This window comes from Echinops telfairi, unplaced genomic scaffold (assembly GCF_000313985.2).
Source record: "Echinops telfairi isolate 266 unplaced genomic scaffold, ASM31398v2 ScPeMD7_70;HRSCAF=299, whole genome shotgun sequence".
In the NCBI taxonomy this organism is placed as follows: domain Eukaryota; kingdom Metazoa; phylum Chordata; class Mammalia; order Afrosoricida; family Tenrecidae; genus Echinops; species Echinops telfairi.
In genome coordinates, this window is record NW_022103968.1 from 14173938 (window position 1) to 14192498 (window position 18561).

The 18561-nt window shown below is 41.8% G+C and overlaps 1 protein-coding gene across 1 annotated transcript in view; it reads right to left on the reverse strand.

The window, feature by feature from the left end:
* Positions 1-18561, reverse strand: part of ATRNL1 (attractin like 1) — a gene marked incomplete at its 5' end in the record, with an annotated part of 662506 nt that overhangs the window by 378975 nt on the left and 264970 nt on the right. Inside the window, one exon of the mRNA XM_004700917.2 lies at positions 15151-15229. Within this exon, the coding sequence (XP_004700974.2) occupies positions 15151-15229 (79 nt within the window). The remainder of the gene's footprint in view (positions 1-15150; positions 15230-18561) is intronic.

An 18561-nucleotide genomic window follows, 5' to 3' on the forward strand; every position in this document is an offset into this window, starting at 1 on the left:
TGTTTCTATCTAACTCTTCTCTGAAGAATCTTGAGCTCCTTGATTTATACCACACCCAAACGGCAGAACCTCAAGGGAATTAAAATGTTTTCCTTTTAAACGTTCTTCGAGTTGAAGGAACAAAAGGAAGTCTGAGGGGGTTGGGAGTAGATGGAGCCAGGTTTCTAAAGCACATTCTCATAAGACAGCCCTCTTAGAATGCTCAGGGGCACAATCGGATGGAAAAATATTCTCAAGTCCAACTTCCTTGGTCATTTTCTCACCCAAACTCACTCATTGCCAGCAAATCAATGTGGACCCACAGCGACCCTACAGGACAGGGTACAATTGCCCCTGTGCGCTTCTGAGACTAACTCGTCATGGGAGCAGAAAGCCCTGTCTTTCTCCCGCAGAGTGGCTGGTGGTTTTGAACTATGGACCTAGTAGATCACAGCCCAACTGGTAACCACTATGCCACCAGGGCTCCTCGAGGGGGTTTATGAGGGTGCCATAGGTGGGCATCAGCAAACAGGCAGGGCACAGACATGGGTACACAGCATGACCTCACTTCAGCCAGCAAGTCTCTCTCCAGGCTAGGTGAGTCGGAGCTAAGCACTCTGCCAGGGTGTTTATTGGCACTCACAGGACTGCAGTGAGGACTAAACTGAGTCAGTGATGCAGGTAGCTTCGAACAACGCTTGTCCCAGAGAAGGCACTCAAAAGTGTTCCCTATTGCCGTTCTGGCTCTTGTTACTTTTACTTAATCCAGGGACTAGCATATTATCTGTTCCACCATACCACCTGTGCAGACAGCTATCTAATTAAGGTAGTGGTTCTCAACCTGTGGGTCGAGACCCTTTGGGGGTTGAACGACCCTTTCACAGGGGTCGCCCAAGACCATCGGAAAACACCTATTTCTGATGGTCTTAGGAACCTGAGACACCGCTCCTCTATCCGCCTCCCACATCCGTATCTGCCCACATGCAGATACACCCACCTATGAGTACCCGACATGAACGCTGTTACCCATGGTATACCATGTTTCAAGGCAAAATTTCATTTATTTGTCATTAGAAATAAATATTTCACAACATAGGATTACATATTGTTTTTGTGATGAATCACTATGCTTCAATGATGTTTACTTTGTAACAATGAAAATACATCCTACCGATCAGATATTTATGACGATTCATCACAGTAGCAAAATGACAGTTATGACGTAGCAACGAAAATAATTTTATGGTTCGGGGGTCACCACCACATGAGGAAAGGTATGAAAGGGTCGCAGTCTTAGGAAGGTTGAGAGCCAAGAGTACACATGAATATTAATTATGATAATGTGATAATGTATGCAGATGAGTTCTTTAAATACAAGCCTCTATATAATTTGAGGACCCATATGTCTTACTTTACGATCACTAGAAAGACACTTTATCCGTGTTGTCGTGTCAGGTGCCGTGAGTGGGTTCTGACGGAGCCACCCTCACACGTGTTCGCGCGGGAGGCCATTGCAATGGCAGCCATTGTGTCAGTTCGTCTACAGAGGACTCGCTGCCCTCCACATGCCAACTATAGGAAAGCGAAAACTTTACGGTGAGAGAAAAATGCTTATAAACTACGGTCAATATTGACTGAAAATATTGCTACCAACGTGATGTTGCTGACATTTAAAATCTTTCATTAAAAAAAACAAACGAAGAACATGACTTTCATCTTTGGCCATCCTTCCTTCAATGGCTAATCTTTATCCTGTTTAGAAACCTGGTACTATTCTGTTCACTTGCAATATGAAACTGTTGGTGTTCGGGGGTGGAAAAAACGTTGAAAAGGTGAAGCCAATTACCAGGTGTTCCTTTTCTTGTGAACTTCAATATTGAGAAAGGACTTGGTATAATATCCCTTTCTCCATGGCTGAAATAACACAGACTGCCACAACTTAACAGCCTGCACCAGTGTGCTGGCCACGTCCTATGGATGACAATCAACTCTGCCGGGCGTGCTTCTGTGTCCCCACGCGCAGGAAAAGTTATTCCCCTGTTATCGTTAGCTGCCAGCTTTGCGCATCAAAGTCACCTTCATTGAAATCCAACAAACATGTGACTTAAGAAAAATACAGAGTAATTCTAAGCACAATCATGAGGCATACTAAATAAAGCCACAACTAGATAAAGGATGACAGTCCTCCAGCGGCCTCCAATATTTCACTCATCAGATAGCAAGACTGTAAAGGTTTAATGAAGGTGAAACGAAAAGCAATCACAGACATGGTGGTTGCTGCCAGCTTGGGTTAATCTCCTGCCTGGCATTTTCAGGAGGATGTGTTTGGTTGATATTATCCTAATTAAATTGTTGTTGTTGTTGTTGTTGTTGTTACAGACTGTCCAGTCGGTTCCAACTCATAGCAATCCCAGGCACAAGAGAACAACAAACTACATGGTCCTATGTTGTCTTCACAATCGTTGCTACTTTTGAGCCCTCCTCGCAGACATGGTGTCAACCCGTCTTGTTGACAGTCTTCTTTGTTCCAATGACTCTCCTTTACCAGGGACTGGTCCCTCTGATGACAGGATCAAAGTACACAAGACGAAGCCTTGCCTTGCTCGCTCACTGCTAAGGAGCATTCTGTCTATATTTTATTCTTCTGTCGGCCCATTGCATATTCAGAATTCTTCACCAACACCATAATTTAAGGGCATCATCAATTCTATCTTCCCCATTCATTAATAATTAATACTGAAACAAACTGCTATTAGATTACCTCCTAGTTGTTCACTAATGAGCAGGTAATTTGCTAATTAGGACATGTAAGACAATGGGTATGTTTTGACAAATAAGGAACAGACACATTCCTACATTCATGTAAAAATTACACTGCAACATGGAATTTAAAAGAGCATATGGTTAAAACTCTGGACTGAAAATAGCCTAGAATTATGAGCAGAGATAGCATAAAGAAAACGAGCCCTAACAATTTTTCAATATCTTTTAACAGGCTGTTCACTTGCATGGCACCTCTAATAACTTTTAATTAATATATCCCTTTCTAAATAAAGCACACCCAGCAAAATTAAATAGAATGGGAATTTCCTTAAAAAAAAAACCCTAATTTTGAATTTGTTTCTAGAACAAAATGAAGTATGTGTCCATCTGAAAAAAAATAAGAAGAAGAAGAATTCATCCCCAAAGTTTAACACAATAGTCCGCCTCACCTCTGGGGGTTGCTGGATAAATTAATGCAGAGTTGGGTCTATGTTGTTGGCTCCGCAAAGCCTTGGAATGTCCCAGTGATCCAGGTATTTTGCTACCTAAAGGGGATCCAACCTGAGGTTCTTGCTACAGGAGTGACTCTCAGTAGGGGGAGGGGCAGGGCGGGAAGCGGGGAGGGCAGCAGGGAGGCAAGGGAGAAGCTATGACCAAAGCAGGGAAACTACTGCTGGATATTAGCCCAACCTCAGGGGGAACAAACCAGAGTCTGCGTTTAACTATGCGGGCAAGGAAATCTTAGGAATCCAAGGACCTCATTTTGCTTGGATCCACAATCAATGCTCATGGAAGCAGCAGTCGGGATGGGAAACCTAACGATGTACTGCATTTGGAAAATCTGCTGTATAAACCGTCTTTAAAATGTGAAGCACAAGGATGTCACTTTGAAAACCAGGTTACACCTGACCCAAGGCATGGCACGTTCTAGTGCCTCATCCGCATGTTACAGTTGATCAGAGACTAAGGAAGACTTTTGTAAAGGACCTGGTGCCTTTCCATCATCGGGGAGCGGGGAGGCAGAATAGTGACGCGCCATAGACTGTCAGAGAACAGACACTTCTGTCTTGGAGGGAGGATGCTCCGATTTTGTCACGCGTACTTTGGACGTATTATCAAGAGAAACCAGTCCATGGAGAAGGACGCCATGCTTGATAAAGCAGAGGGTCGGTAAAAAAGAAGACCGTCTATGAGCTATCCTGACCCAGGGGCTTGAACAACGGGTGCAAACAAAACAACAATTGAGAGGGTGGTATAGGACTCGGTCGTTTTGTTCAGAACCAACTCACCAGCGCCTAGCCAACTACTAGGAACCTGCGTACAATGGTTCACCCATCGTACAATATAATGAACCCCCAGACCAGAGCAAAGACTCTGAGTCCCCATAGGCGCCTGATTGATGACACACAGTGATCCACAGGCGAGGCAAGGGGTCCCTTGGTGACAGACGGAAACGCCACATTGGAAACCTTCCACTACCTCAACACAAAGACTTTATTTGTACCCTTTTCACCATAATAAACCTCTAAGTGATGTGCCCTTCTGAGTTCTGTGAGTCATGCTAGTAAATTATTAAGTTGGAGGGGGTAGTAGGAGCCAGCCTGTCAGAACTGAAGAGGGTCCAGGGAGACCAGAGTTTAAAAGTTGCATGATGCGGTGGGGTGGGGAGGGGGAAAAGCCTCAATCTATAACCAGGAGGTTAGAAGCAAGGGTGTTGTGGGGACCCCCAATCTTGCAGCAGAGTGGGAAGGTTTAACTTAAGTGCCCTTTAACTTAGGCGGTTAGACCTCGCTCTGGTGATTAGTCAGTGAAAGAAAGAAAACAGAATAAAACGGAATTGGATTTGATGGATCTAATTGAACCACGTGTTGAAGAAAAGCAGGGATAGTGCCCTGAAAACCCTAACTCCGAGTGATATGAAAGTCAGATTGACGCAAGCAGCCCTGGGGTCATGGTGGTGACACTCAGGGGTGGGAGGAGGTGCTAAAGGAAAGATGGCACTTTGAACCAGGGCAGGAAGACAGCATCTGTCTGGGTCTGTAAAGATATCCAGATTTGGAGACACGATGGCGCAGCTCCACTCTGTCCTGTGTGTTGCAGTGACTCAGAATTGACTGGATGGCAGTGGGCAGGTAACTCTGATCTATGATCTCTGACTGCTAATCTATGACTACCATTCTGTATAACAGCCATCTACTCACTTGAGTCTCCCATCATAACAAAATACCGCACTCAATCTTTGTTTTTAAAAAGAATGTGAAATTTTCACTTTTAAAAAATTAAATGCTAGGGCTGTTGACCCACCATTGGCAGGTTGCTGAGTAACGTGGGTTAAGCAAATGGGACAAGTCCATTTACAGGACACTGCTGACAGCCAGTTCACCACTTGCTATGTCGTCTCCAAAACTGGGTTTCAAGCACCAGCAATGGGAATATGGAATGCTTAACTGGTCATAAACATGCTGAGCACCTCAATTCCTGGAGAATTCTTCAAGGATCTCTGTCAGAGACTGTAGGCAAGATGCCTCCAGCCAAAATAACATCATCCAACTTAGCTTGTTTCTGAACCAGGTGACCCTTCTAATGTGTACCATGATACAAAATAGGATAGGGAGCATAATGTAGTAACAGCAGCATTATTTCTAAATATAGTGTATGTGTGAGAAAAATGTACTATGCCAAGTATATTGGAAGTTTCCCATATTTCAAAGGATTGATAGCGTAACTTGAATAACTAAAATAACAGTGTATTTTAATTCTATTTTACATTTCAATACACCTTTCACATAGAAAACAATCTCTTGCAAGGTATATCAATAGGATAAAGGAATAGCCAAAGGTTATATGCAAATTACTAATTACCTGAAGGAAGCAAAACTGACTTACTGCTTACTGGTAATTTATGTTAGCATATCTGTTAAGACAAATAACTATTCCAAAAATAATAGTTCTTTGTCCACATCTAGTTGACATAAAGGTTTTATATTAGATGGTATAATACAAAGCCAGCTTCCAAGGAGAGCATATTTCTCTAAGTTTGCTTAAAGAAACTATGGCTCTAGGGAGAATTGTTTGGCGTTGAGACTCAATATCAGAATTTTAAGATGCATTTAAGGAGAAATGTTCAGTTAATTAGTGAGAAACTTTTAAAAAAAGAGAACATGTAGAGAATCTTGTAAAGTTACATGTTTGTGAAAATTAAATTCAGCAAAATTATTTTTGCACTGATAAATTGATATTTTTAAGGAAAACTATGTTAAATATGGGAAGGAGACCTAGCGGAGTTATAGGGCAAGCATTGAACTGCTAACCCCAAAGTTGGAGGTGGATACGCACTCACCAGCCCCTCCAGAAGAGAACTTACAACCTCAGAAACCACATGCAAGGTCGCTGTGAGTCAGAGTCAACTGGACGGCATTGGGCTTTGTTTTTGTCTCTTGGAATATTGGATATTAGTAGAAATTTTGATAAAGGAAAATGACTGAAAATAATGACCACCAAAGGGGTCATTTTGAAAGTAGAAACATTCTGTGGAGTGTTAATCATCACATTTAATATTTCACTTGACATTATACACCGGGCATAGACTTTAAAGTAATGCCATGATCCTTTAAACTATAATTGGTTAGAAATTGTATGCTTCAAATTTGTTATAAGTCAATTTCCTAAACGAGGAATTAGGCCCCAGGTAAGAAAGCGCTAATTGTTCTAAGTGTGGGAGGTGCAACACACATACCGAGTACCTCTCGTCAGGATCATGCTGTCACACAATAAGAGAGCTAGGAAGTTTCAGCAAAAAAAAGAGCCAGGAAGTTTCTGCAAAGGGGCTTTGGAGAGTTAGTATAAAAATTCCACGATCTCTTAATTTCATTGTTCCAAGAAATTGCTGAAGCTCCCTGGTATTTAAGTTACATGAAATAATAACTATCTAATTCTAGAGGTGTTTTGTTTGTTGGCTTCTTTGCTGCCAAGGAGGCCTGGTTGCATGTTTGGATGCTAACTGCAAAGTCAGCAGTTTGAAACCAACAGCCACTCTGAGAGGGAAAGGTATGACTGTCTACTTACTTCAGTAGACTTACAGCATCGGGAACCCACAGGGGCAGTTCTACCCTGTCCCATAGGGGGGATGGCAGTGGGCTTTGTGTTTGTTTTTGCCATCAATATAAAAGTCTCTTAAAGACCTGTTTTATCTGGCACTCCATGATGCTCACCTTTCCGACACAACTGCTGAAGACAAATGGGTGTATAAGCAAATGTGGTGAAGAAAGCTGATGGTGCCTGGTTATCAAAAGATATAGCATCTGGGGTCTTAAAGGCTTGAAGATAAACAAGTGGCCATTTAGCTCAGAAGCAACAAAGCCCACATGGAAGAAGCACACCAGACTGTGCGATCACGAGGTGTCAAAGGGATCAGGTATCAGAGATCAAAAAACAAAATAACATATCACTGTGAATGAGAGGGAGTGCGGAATGGGGACCCAAAGCCCATCTGTAGGCAATTGGACATCCCCTTACAGAAGGGTCACAGGGAGGAGACGAGCCAGTTAGGGTGCAGTATAGCAACAATGAAACATACAACTTTCCTCTAGTTCTTTAATGCTTCCTCCCCTGCACTATCATGGTCCCAATTCTACCTTACAAATCCAGCTAGACCAGAGGATGTACCCTGGTACAAATCAGAGCTGGAAACACAGGGAATCCAGGACAGATGAACCCCTCAGGAACAGTGGTGAGAGTGGCGATACCAGGAGGATGGAGGGAATGTGAGGTAGAAACAGGGAACCGTCACAATGATCTACATATAACCCCCTCCCTGGGGGACAGACAACAGAAAAGTGGGTGAAGGGACACATCAGTCAGTGTAAGACATGGAAAAATAATGATTTATAAATTATTAGTGGGGAGGGAGGGAGAAAAATGAGGAGCTGAAACCAAGGGCTCAAGTAGAAAGCAAATGTTTTGAGAATGATGAGGGCAACAAATGTAGAAATGTGCTTGACACAAAGGATGGGTGTATGGATTGTGATAAGAGTTGTAAGAGCCCCCAATAAAATTATTTAAAAAACAAAATAGGTTTTGTGGTTACTTTACATGTTACTTTCAGACGAGTAGGAAAAAGTACCCAAATGTTACCATTTTCCAGTTTTCCATCATCTTTCAAAGAATTTGAAACATGGTCTATAGCAATTTGCCAACATTTGAGTTTAACTCTCAGAGATTAAAATTGAATTATCTATGTAATAAATTTCTTACTGAAGTCCCTAGTCGTGTCCTCACATAACTACTATAAATGTGAGTAAGAGCCATGTAATGTGAGTGGTGCTCCACTGCAAGTGTAGTTTTAAAACTGATTTCTCAGAGTCAGACAGCAGGAATGGTATCCTGGAAATTCTCAGAAAAGTCTCTTTGACAGCATTTTCCAAGTCTACTATAGAAGCGAATACTTTTTTTAAAGGGCAGGAAGTTTCAGGAAGATAGGCATTTATACTTTTTGAATCTTCATCAAGAGATAAGAAATATCATTTTAATTGGTGATAATTTAAAATTATTAAAATTCACTAGGATTTTAAAATGAAATATCCAAACCTGGAAAAAAATAAGATGCATCTCTTCAGCTCCCAGGAGGAAAACACTGTAGGAAAAAAGATGCATGTTCACATTTGCTTACATACATAGAATAACTACAGAAGGGTTTAACATCTGATCAACGCTGGTGAGCTCTGATGAGAACAGAACTGGATGTCTGTCACATAGGAGTCACCATTTTGAATTCTGAATCATAGACATATCATCTATTAAAGATAGGCATGAAGACAAAAAATATTCTTAGAAAAGAAAGAAAATATTAATGCCTGATTTGATAACAATCTAGGTTGACTCCCAGCAGAGGCAAGAATGCCTTCTAACAATCTCTTTCATGACTAGCTTAAAATTCAACAGAACTTCTAAGGAAACAGAAAGGCCATGTCTAGAAGACAGAGAGAGAAATTCATCCCACATCTAGCTATTCAAGGAACAGGAAAAACTTGGTCACACAAAATTAGTTTGCTTTGGCTGAGAAGGTAAAGGATCAACTTTGGACACTTGCACATGTTCAAAGAACCATTTACAAAACTGTGTATGGGTTACAATAATAGAAAAGTACATTTTAAATTCAAAGTAATGAATATACATAAAATAGTTAATACTTTGAAATCAGATTAATGAATGAATCGAATTCTATGTGCATGCAGTATACTGTAATGGTGGTTTAACTAAATACACGATCCAAATATATGAATCATTTCACTTAATGATCATACAAATAACAGACCACATTTATGAATGTGGTCAAATAGACCACATTCAAATTTGGTCAAACAGACCAAATATATGAATCATTTCACTTAATGATCATACAAATAACAGACCACAATTATGCTGACATCAAAATAATTTATGGAGAAATAAATAGAATATAGCTTGTGCCACAAGAAGATCAGGTTACTTGTAGAGAATAAGAGTACAAGTCAAATGTCCATTTAATACTATTTGCAGTACATCACTAGTGATTGGGATGGGAAAGAAAGGAGAATTGCTACCCTCGTGGGGATATCAAAGTCAACCGTGATCAGGACTAAAGGAGATCTGTGATACGCGGAGGTACAACCTTGCTGGCTGAAACAAAAAAGGACCTGGAATATTCACTGATGAAAAACCAAGACTACAGCCTGACCCAAACCCTGGTGATACGCACTGACTTCATATCCACGTGGCAGCTGGACAGAGGCCGAAGCACCTGCATGTGAAATTGAACCCTGAATAAGGAAGACCAAAAGAGACCCTGACTTGTGCTAGAGAAGAACATGACAGTTCCCTGGACTGCTAACAGGTCAAGCACATCCATCCCGGAAGTTGTAGGGCCCGAGAGCTCCTCAGAGGCAAGGATGGCCAGACTTCATCTGACATACTTGGAACTTGTTCTCAGGAGAGACCAATCCCTGGGGCAGAATATCACTCTTGGTAAAGGGGAGGGTCAGCAAACAGGAAGCAGGTTCTCAGTGAGATGGATAGACACAGTGGCTGCAAGGAGGTGCTCAGGCATAGGAACAACTCTCAGGAAGGCACAGGACTGGGCAGTGGGCAGTTCTGTGCAAAGAGTCACTAAAGGTTGGAGCTGACGGGAAGGCACCGAGAAACCACAAGCATGGGGTTGGCAAAGAATGCTAAGCATACAATGGGCTTCCAGAAGAAAGAAGAAGGTGGTCTTGGGAAAAAGTACCATTAGACTATCCCACAAAAGCAAGCTTAGGGAGCCTGCATCTCACCTGCTTTAGACATGCTCTCCAAAGGGACTTCGTCCCTGAGAAGGACACCGTGCTTGGTAACAAAGAGAGCCAAAGAAAAAGAGGAAGCCCCTCAGTGAGTGGCTGCAATAATGGGCTCAAATATGGCCAAGACTGTGAGTCTGGTACCGGACCTGTCATTGGGAGTAGAAAGCTCCGTCTCTCCCGTGGAACGAACAGCAGGTGGTTATGAACTGCTGACTCTGTGACGTGCATGAAAACTTCAGATCTTAGTTTCAAACTGAAGATTATTAGGCATACCCATACTCCCAAAGATTTTACATATACTTGATGCTGGCAAATGCCTTAATGATAGGGTAACTATCTAAAATTGAATGTTTCCTTGGAGCAAAATATTTCCAATACCACAGTAAAAAGAACGCGCTATAAAACTGAACTCATCTTTCCAGTGCATTATAATATTTCTACTGATCAATATCCACTTATTGCTTCCATTCACTAGCTCTCTCCAGAATAAAACGTTCATCCCTTTAGTAGTGTCATCACAGAAATCAGTTTGGGGCTACTCGAGGATGGGGTAAAATTAAAGTTAAAGTCCTCTGCAGTTTCATTTTGTGCTTTTAAGAGTCCCTTAACCCTCGGGGATGTTATTCAAAAGTTACAATATTAATTATATGTCTCTGAAATTAAAAGGGCACCACAAAAGTGTGAGCATGTGTTAATGAGCAGGCAAAACTTCTAACGTTGCTGCTGTGATGTTTTTTGCATTTGGTTTTTTTTTTTTTTTACAGTAATCTGGCTGGTTAAATTAATACAATATATTAAGAAATGTCCAAAGATTACATTCATTTTAAACAACCTTTATATTTAGAAAGTAACTAGTATAATATCTGTAATAAATTACAGACATACAAAGAAAAGAAATGCTTTCAATAACTTTCATTTATATTTCAGATAAATTGTTGCTTTGCTAATCACATTCTACTAATCAAAAATCCTCACAACTGGACCAATCAGCAACATTGTGATAAGAAATGAAAACAGTGAAATTGTCAAGGGGTTCACTTTACCTGGATCCACACGCAACACCTGTGGGAGCCGCAGTCAAGAAATCCAATGATGTGTTGCAAGGAACCAGCCTGCTGCAAAAGCCCTCTTCAAAGTGTTAGAGTAATGACACCACTTTGGGGGTGATGGTGCACCTGACCCAAACGATGGCTTTCCAATCGCCTCCCATGCGTAGGAAAGCGGGGCAGTGAACAAAGCAAACCACAGAAGAATGGATGCCTTTGAATGATGGTGTTGGCCAAGAAAAAGGAATTTACAGTGTACAGCCAGAAGAACAAACAATTCTCTCTTGGGAGAAATACAGCCAGAATGTTCCTTAGAAGTAAAGATGGTGAAGATTACACCGCATGTACTTTTGAGAGGTTCTCAGAGGGAATCCCTCTCTGGAGGCAGATATCATGCTGGGTAAGGTAGACAGGCGGCGGAAACGAGGACAATTCCCAATGAGGTGGACCGACACAGTGGCTGCCAAAATGGCCTGAAATGGTGCTTATGAGGTGGTACAGGCCTGGGCAGGGTTTCACTCTAGGGATCGCCATCAGCGGGAATTGGCTTAAGGATGCCTCGTCCCTAGTCGTGTAAGAACAAAAGCCGTCCTTAAAGACAGCCGAGCCTTTACTTTGAACATCAGGATGCAAACGGTTCCTAAAATATTTAGGATCTAGGTTTTTTTTTTATTTAGTAAGATTAAATGTCAGATAATTTCTGAAAATATTTTACCGATTGTAACATGACATTAACTTTTTAATAATACGTGGCTTTCTGTTTTAGTAGAAGTGGGGAAATTAAATGCAAACACTAGTATATCTTTTAACAGAAAGAACCACAGCTGAAATGGGTTTTAGGAAGAAGAACATTAGCTGAAAGACTACCCATAGGGTGCAGTAACCCCACGACGCATGTATAGACCTGAACTGGCCCAATGGAGTCCTCTCTCCCTCTCCCTCCCTCATCCTCTCCAGAAGGGCCACCTGTTTTGAAATATTCTGACGCAATCAAATTGTATTACGAAAGACAAATCCATCTCCATACTGCAACAAGATTGCAAGGGATATCGAAGTACTTTCGGCTGGCCAGAATCTGATGAATGCGCAAGCATTCTTGTATGTCTTGTAGACGTGGCAGGGTCGGCTCTCGACCACGGCAAAAAGAGACTATCACGCACAATCCTTTTTTGTTTCCCAGTGCATTAAGTTATATTTATAGGACGCTGTAGTCTACTAATACGCAATATCATGAAAAAGTCTGAAAAGCTACGAGAATTACCAAAATATGACAGAGAGGTAAAAAAAATGAGCATGTGCTGTTGAAAACGATGGCCTCCCGCAGACTTGCTAGACTCCAGGTTACAACTTTCGATTTATTAAAAAGAACTATGCTGAAAGTCCAACTCGGGGGAGAAAGTGCAACAGAATGGAGTTGGCCTGTACCAACGGAGGTGAGATAAAAAATACCCAAAGCCCCCTGCCACCGAGTCAACTCGGACTCAGGGCGACACTGCTGGGCAGGCTGGCACTGCCCCTGTGGGTTTCAGAGACAGTGGCTCTTCATGGGAGCAGGACGCCTCATCTTTCTCCTGCGGAACGGCTGGCGGTTTCAAACTGATGACCTCATGGTGAGCAATGCAGCACTCCATCACGATGCCACCAGGCTCCTGCCGAGGTGCTACAGTGTTTGCCAAAAGTAGTTACCCGTTTCGCAAAGTATGAAAGGTTTGGAGGTAAATGAAGTATTTGCAGTAATTTTTAGGACATTAAATACTGTTAATAAATCTAGTTGCTAGGTAGACATTCCTAAGGATCCCAATTTGAGGTCTTTCTTTTTAGAAGTAAGGGTATTCAACAAGACCACAGTCCAAAATCCAAACTCAACGGCTATCGAGTAGATGTCCACTCAGAGATTGACTCTATAGGACAGGGTAGAACTGTGAATTTCCAAGACTGTAACTGTTTTCACTTTAAAAAAAAATCATTTTATTGGGGGCTCGTACAATTCTTATCACAATGCATCCATCCATCCATCGTGTCAAGCACATCTGTACATTTGTTGCCATCATCATTCTCAAAACGTTTTCTTTCTACTTGAGCCCTTGATATCTGCTCATTTTCCCCTTCCCTCCCCCTCCCCCTCCCTCATGAACCCTTGATAATTTATAAATTATTATTTTGTCGTATCTTACACTGTCCGACGTCCCCCTTCACCCACTTTTCTGTTGTCTGTCCCCCAGGGAGGGGGTCATATGTAGATCCTTGTAATCGGTTCCCCCTTTCTACCTCACCTTCCCTCCACCCTCCAGGTATCGCCACTCTCACCACTGGTCCTGAAGGGAATCATCAGACTGTGACTGTTTACATGAGTAAAAAGCCCTGCCTTTCTCCCCACAGAGCAGCTTGCAGCTTTGAATTGCAAACTTTTAAGGATCATGGCCCAATTGTCCTTTGTTTGTTTTGGCAGTAAAATACTGGAGAATTATATACTATAACTTTTACAAATCAGATATTTAAACTCTGCTAGTAAGAAGCCAGTGGGAATTGAGGCTCCCTAATTGATCCTAAAGGAGCCCTGGGAGTGTAGTAGTTGCATGTTGGGCTACTAAGTGCAGGGTTGGTAGTTCAAAACCACCAGTCGAACCTCGGAAGAACGACAGGGCTTTCTACTCCCATAAAGAGTTACTGCCTTGGAAACCCACAGTCGGTTCTACCCTGTCGTGTAGGGTCCAGATGGGTCGGTACTGACTCAAGGGCAGTGAGTTTGAGTATTGGGGATGAGCCTAGATTCTTTTCTACTATTTGGAGAGAAAAAAAACTTTCATTTGCCCAATTCCGTTTTGAAAGGTCTTAGTACTGTCCATCCATCAATTGCTTTCCTCTTGCCCGAGTTATAGTTTTGCCATTAATCAATTGTCTAAAATATCTAGAAGACTTTTGTTCATCTCTATACCGAATTCCACTCCTTGACAATCATACATTTAAATTCAATAAGCTCCTTGTCAGTTCGATTACTTTTTATCATAGGTTTATACTCTGTGAATTCTCTTGGGAGTTGCACTAACCACAGAAAAAAGAATGAGCTGAATAATTTATTTGGGAATAAACTCAAGCTTGAACTCTATTATATACAGGCACTGAGGATATATGGGCATTTGAAAATAAGTGGGAGAAGAATCAAGGAAAACTTGCATCATTCACTAATTCTATGTCTTAAAATAGTCTGGATGGCATTACAATATTTTTTATGTATTTTCATGTGAGGACAAAACAAAGGCAAGCAATTATACCACTGCGAAACTAAACACGAAAATGTACCAGAAACTACAGCACTGAATATGATACTAATAAGCCTAACAGTGAAAACTCACTTTTCCATTATATGATGTATATTTTGTATTTTTATGCACCTCAAGGCTATATATACTTATACACCTCAAATTATTATATTATTTCCTTTCAGAATTAGCATAAACAACATTTACAGTCTACATTTATTTAATGTACGTTTATCATTTAATGTGGTTTTGTGGACACTGTTTTACAGATTTTAGAATTATGAGGCGCATTCATGATTGATTCTGATACAGAAATGTATCAAGTTAGAGTACTCTTCAAACCTCCTACAAAACTATCAAATAAAGACACAAAAACTGTTTGAATACCAAAATATTAAGTGTCATAATAAATTTATCTAGGAGATAAAATTTTTCCCTGCAAGTACAAATAAGGACTTATTAGTCATGTAGATTGCAGCAGAAACACTTGCAAAAAGAATTTTTTTAGCCTCCCCAAAGTTCTAACTTAAAGAGATTATAGATTGTTGAATCAACAGGTTTAATATCTGCATTTATTAAAAATCCCCCTAGGCTATAAAGAGCCTCAATAACCCAACATTCCTACTATGACCATGGTCAGGTTTGTCCCAAGTCGTAAAAATTAAGATAAACTATCAGCCTGCTTGACGCAGTCTTGATACACGCCGTTGGCATGCAATGGGTTTTGAAAGGAGCCTCGTAGGAACACAGCAGAGAAGGAAGCACAACAGGAAATCACGGCATAGCTACCTCTCTCCGTCGGGAAGCCCAGCAGGTTTGCTTGATCTTCCACACCACGGCAGCCACCAGTAATAAGGACAAAAAACAACTGGAAAAGAAAACACAGGCCATTTTTAATCACAGTATATTTCCAGTGTGTCTGAAATAATAAAACCATCACTGGAGGATTCGAAAACACATATGAACATTACCATTTTCCCCATCAACAACTCAGCAAAAAAAAAACGATCGATCAATTGTCGATGGGAACATACCCTCTCAAATCAAAGCAAACCAGTAGGAAAGCGCCGTGTCTCTTTCCTGGACTTGACATTGTGATGACCCACTCGGGCCAAGCAGGCAGGGTACCTGCTAGATTTCCACTTGTAAGTGAAAGGACATTGCTCAATACTGGGTTCACAGCACTAGGCTCTACTCTCAGAGCTCCCAGTGATTTTCGTGGCTTTCAATTCTGACCGCAAGTGGAAGGATTTTAAAATCTGTACTTTAGACTTGTTGAAATAATAGCAATCGTTGAAAGAAATGTAAGAGATTATTGAGTTCAAACTCCATCCCAAGAAAGAAACTTCCAGTACAACTCTAAGGGTGATCCAGCTCCTAATGAAGTCGGAAGTCATGGATTTCCAAGCCAGCACCTTCCCTCTGTAACAAGTCAAAACGAATCCGCCTCTCGCGTGTTTGCTGTTTCTGGGCTATTCAGGGCAACTCGAGTCTTTCTCATGGCGACAACGGCTTCTCCTACTTGGAGAGTGAGGCTTCAGACCCTCTAGCCCAGTGGTTCGCAACCAGGACTGGCTTTGCCCCCCAGAAGAGAGTGGGGGTATCTGAAGATAATCTTGGTTATCGCAACACGTGACCATCCAATGGAATGCTCTCCAACACTCTGCCTTACACAGGGCACCCCACACAACAAAGGCGGGAGATTACCCTTCTTTGACTGTACTCAGGTCAAAATGTGGTATGGGAATTGATAGCTTAGCTAGAGTCAGAGGACCATTTCTTTGCATTTCAGTCCTAGCATCAGACCTGTAAATTTTAACAGAGATACAACTATCACCTCCACATCACTATGTGTGAACTAAACTCACTAATAGTATTCACAATGATAAAAGCAACTAACCCCTCACTGCCATCCAGTCAATCCTGACTCACAGCAACCCTACAGGACAGGGTAGAACTGGCCCTGTGGGTTTCTGAGACCGGAATTCTTCATAGGAGTAGAAACCCTCATCTTTCTCCCAAGAGTAATCTGGTAGTTTTGAACTGTTGACCATGCTGATAGCAGCCCAATATGTAACCACTACACCACCACGGCTCCTAATAGAAGCAGCTAGTCTTAACCTATATGTACCAAGAACTACATTAAACATTTAACATACATCGTTTCTTTACTTATTACAGTTGTATAGTATGCTGTGTGTCACTCAGCTCAGTCCCACTGAATCCATGCCGACCCCTCGGACAGAGTGTACCTGTGAGTGGGGTTTCCGGTACTGTCAATCTCTACAGGAGTTGAAAGCCACCGCTATCTTCCAAACGTATTGTGTGTACTCTTGCCTAGTCATTTAACACCAGAGGAACCCAGTCCTGGCGAGTTTAAGTGAACCCTCCAAGTTACAAAAGCTGTCGGCTTCCAGTTCTCCCCTTATCTCCGCTTCCTTCCACCATCACAGTTCTTGCTGGAACACCAAGGCCACGTTCACTGAGTCGGACACTCGACACTGCCCGCTGTGTTTGTTTAGAGTACTTTCAGTAGAGCCTAACTGTTTTCTTACCAACATTCACTTGTACTTCACAATTCAACACGAGAACTCCAAAATACATTCTTTTATGATCTGACGGTTCACAGTAATAATAAAGCATGCAGCTTGAGATGAGAAAGCCTAATAGCTTAATTTCTCCATTAGAAGCTTAAATTCTCTGATGTAAATTTTATCATACCAGCGGAAAGCGTCACATCTCTACTGAAGCAGAAGACCAGTGCAAACATTTTCCATTTTCCAAAGTAAAGTAAATGTTCTCAGAGCCCCAGTGGTGAAGCGCTTGGGCCCTCATCTGCTCACCAAAAGATTCACCCAAAGGTCTAAACCTGACAGCTGCTCCACCAGAGAAATGGGTGGTCGTCTGCGTCCAGAGAGAGCCACATGGTCTTGGAAACCTGGAGGGCAGTGATGGCTAGGAACCCACTCCATAGCAAGGGGGAGGGGGTGTCTGTCTGGGGGCTTTGGTGGCACCAAAAAGGAAGCCCTGGTGGCACAGAATTTAAGTGCTTGGCCAACTGAAAGATGGCTCAAAGCTCCAACTGCTCCACAAAAGAAAGATGCAGCAGGGGACGTTAAACGCAGACATATGGGGATGGTGATCCCAAATTAGATGACAGATTCAAAGTATGATTTAAGAGTGTATGGCAAGTCACTTTACAAGAAATGTAGAGGTTGAAATTTCAATAAAAATATAAAATTAAAGACAGCAGGCTATACTTTATTCCAGTACACACACACAGAAAAGAATCCTAACTAAATAGATTCTTAGTAGCTGACATGAAGTTGTCAATAAACATTGGCTAAATGAACGGACTGTCTCTTTGTCTTTTCTGGAATGCTTCCTTAACTGATTTTTAGTAGTCTATATATGTTTTTCTGACATCGAATGTCTTGCTAGAGCCAAAATTAGTACTTTTAAGAAGGTAGAATTAAGTCTCGTAATAACTTAAAGAATGTGTCCAAGGAAGTTCATTTCAAAGTGTAATGGTTGAGCCTTCTATCCAAGTAGAAAAACACAGCAAACTTGGCAGTTGTCAAGCTGATTCTGACTCATAGCAGCGCTATAGGCCGGCGCAGAACTGCCCATAGCCCTCACAAGGCTGCGATCTTTCTCGAAGTACGCAGATGGCCACACGTCTTCTGTGGCATGGCTGGCGGGTTCAAACGACCAGCTTTTCAGTTACCAGCACAGCACTTAACAACTACGTCACCAGAACTCCTTCCATAGCAAGGTCACTCTTCGTAAACGCCATTGGTGTATGATAAACTACATTTCAAACAAATGGGGAGGTTTTTGCTAATATCTATATATAACTTAAAAACAAAACCCAGGAATATTTGCTTCATTAAAAAGCAAGAGAACGAGAGAAGAAGATAGGAAAGGAGGGAGGGAGGGAAGGAGGGTAGAAGGGAGAGAGGAAGCCAGGGAGGGAGGAAGAAATAAAGGAAACCAGGAAGGAAGGGGACTTGGGGGAAAAGAAACATTGTTAAATTACTCTAGTATCCTCAAACATTCCGCGTTATCAGCCCCTGAGGGAAGACACCATGCTTGGTAATAAGCAGTGGTTCTCCACCTTCCTCATGCCGCGACCCTTTCCTACAGTGCCTCATGTGGTGGTGACTCCCAACCATAAAATGATTTTCGTTGCTACTTCAT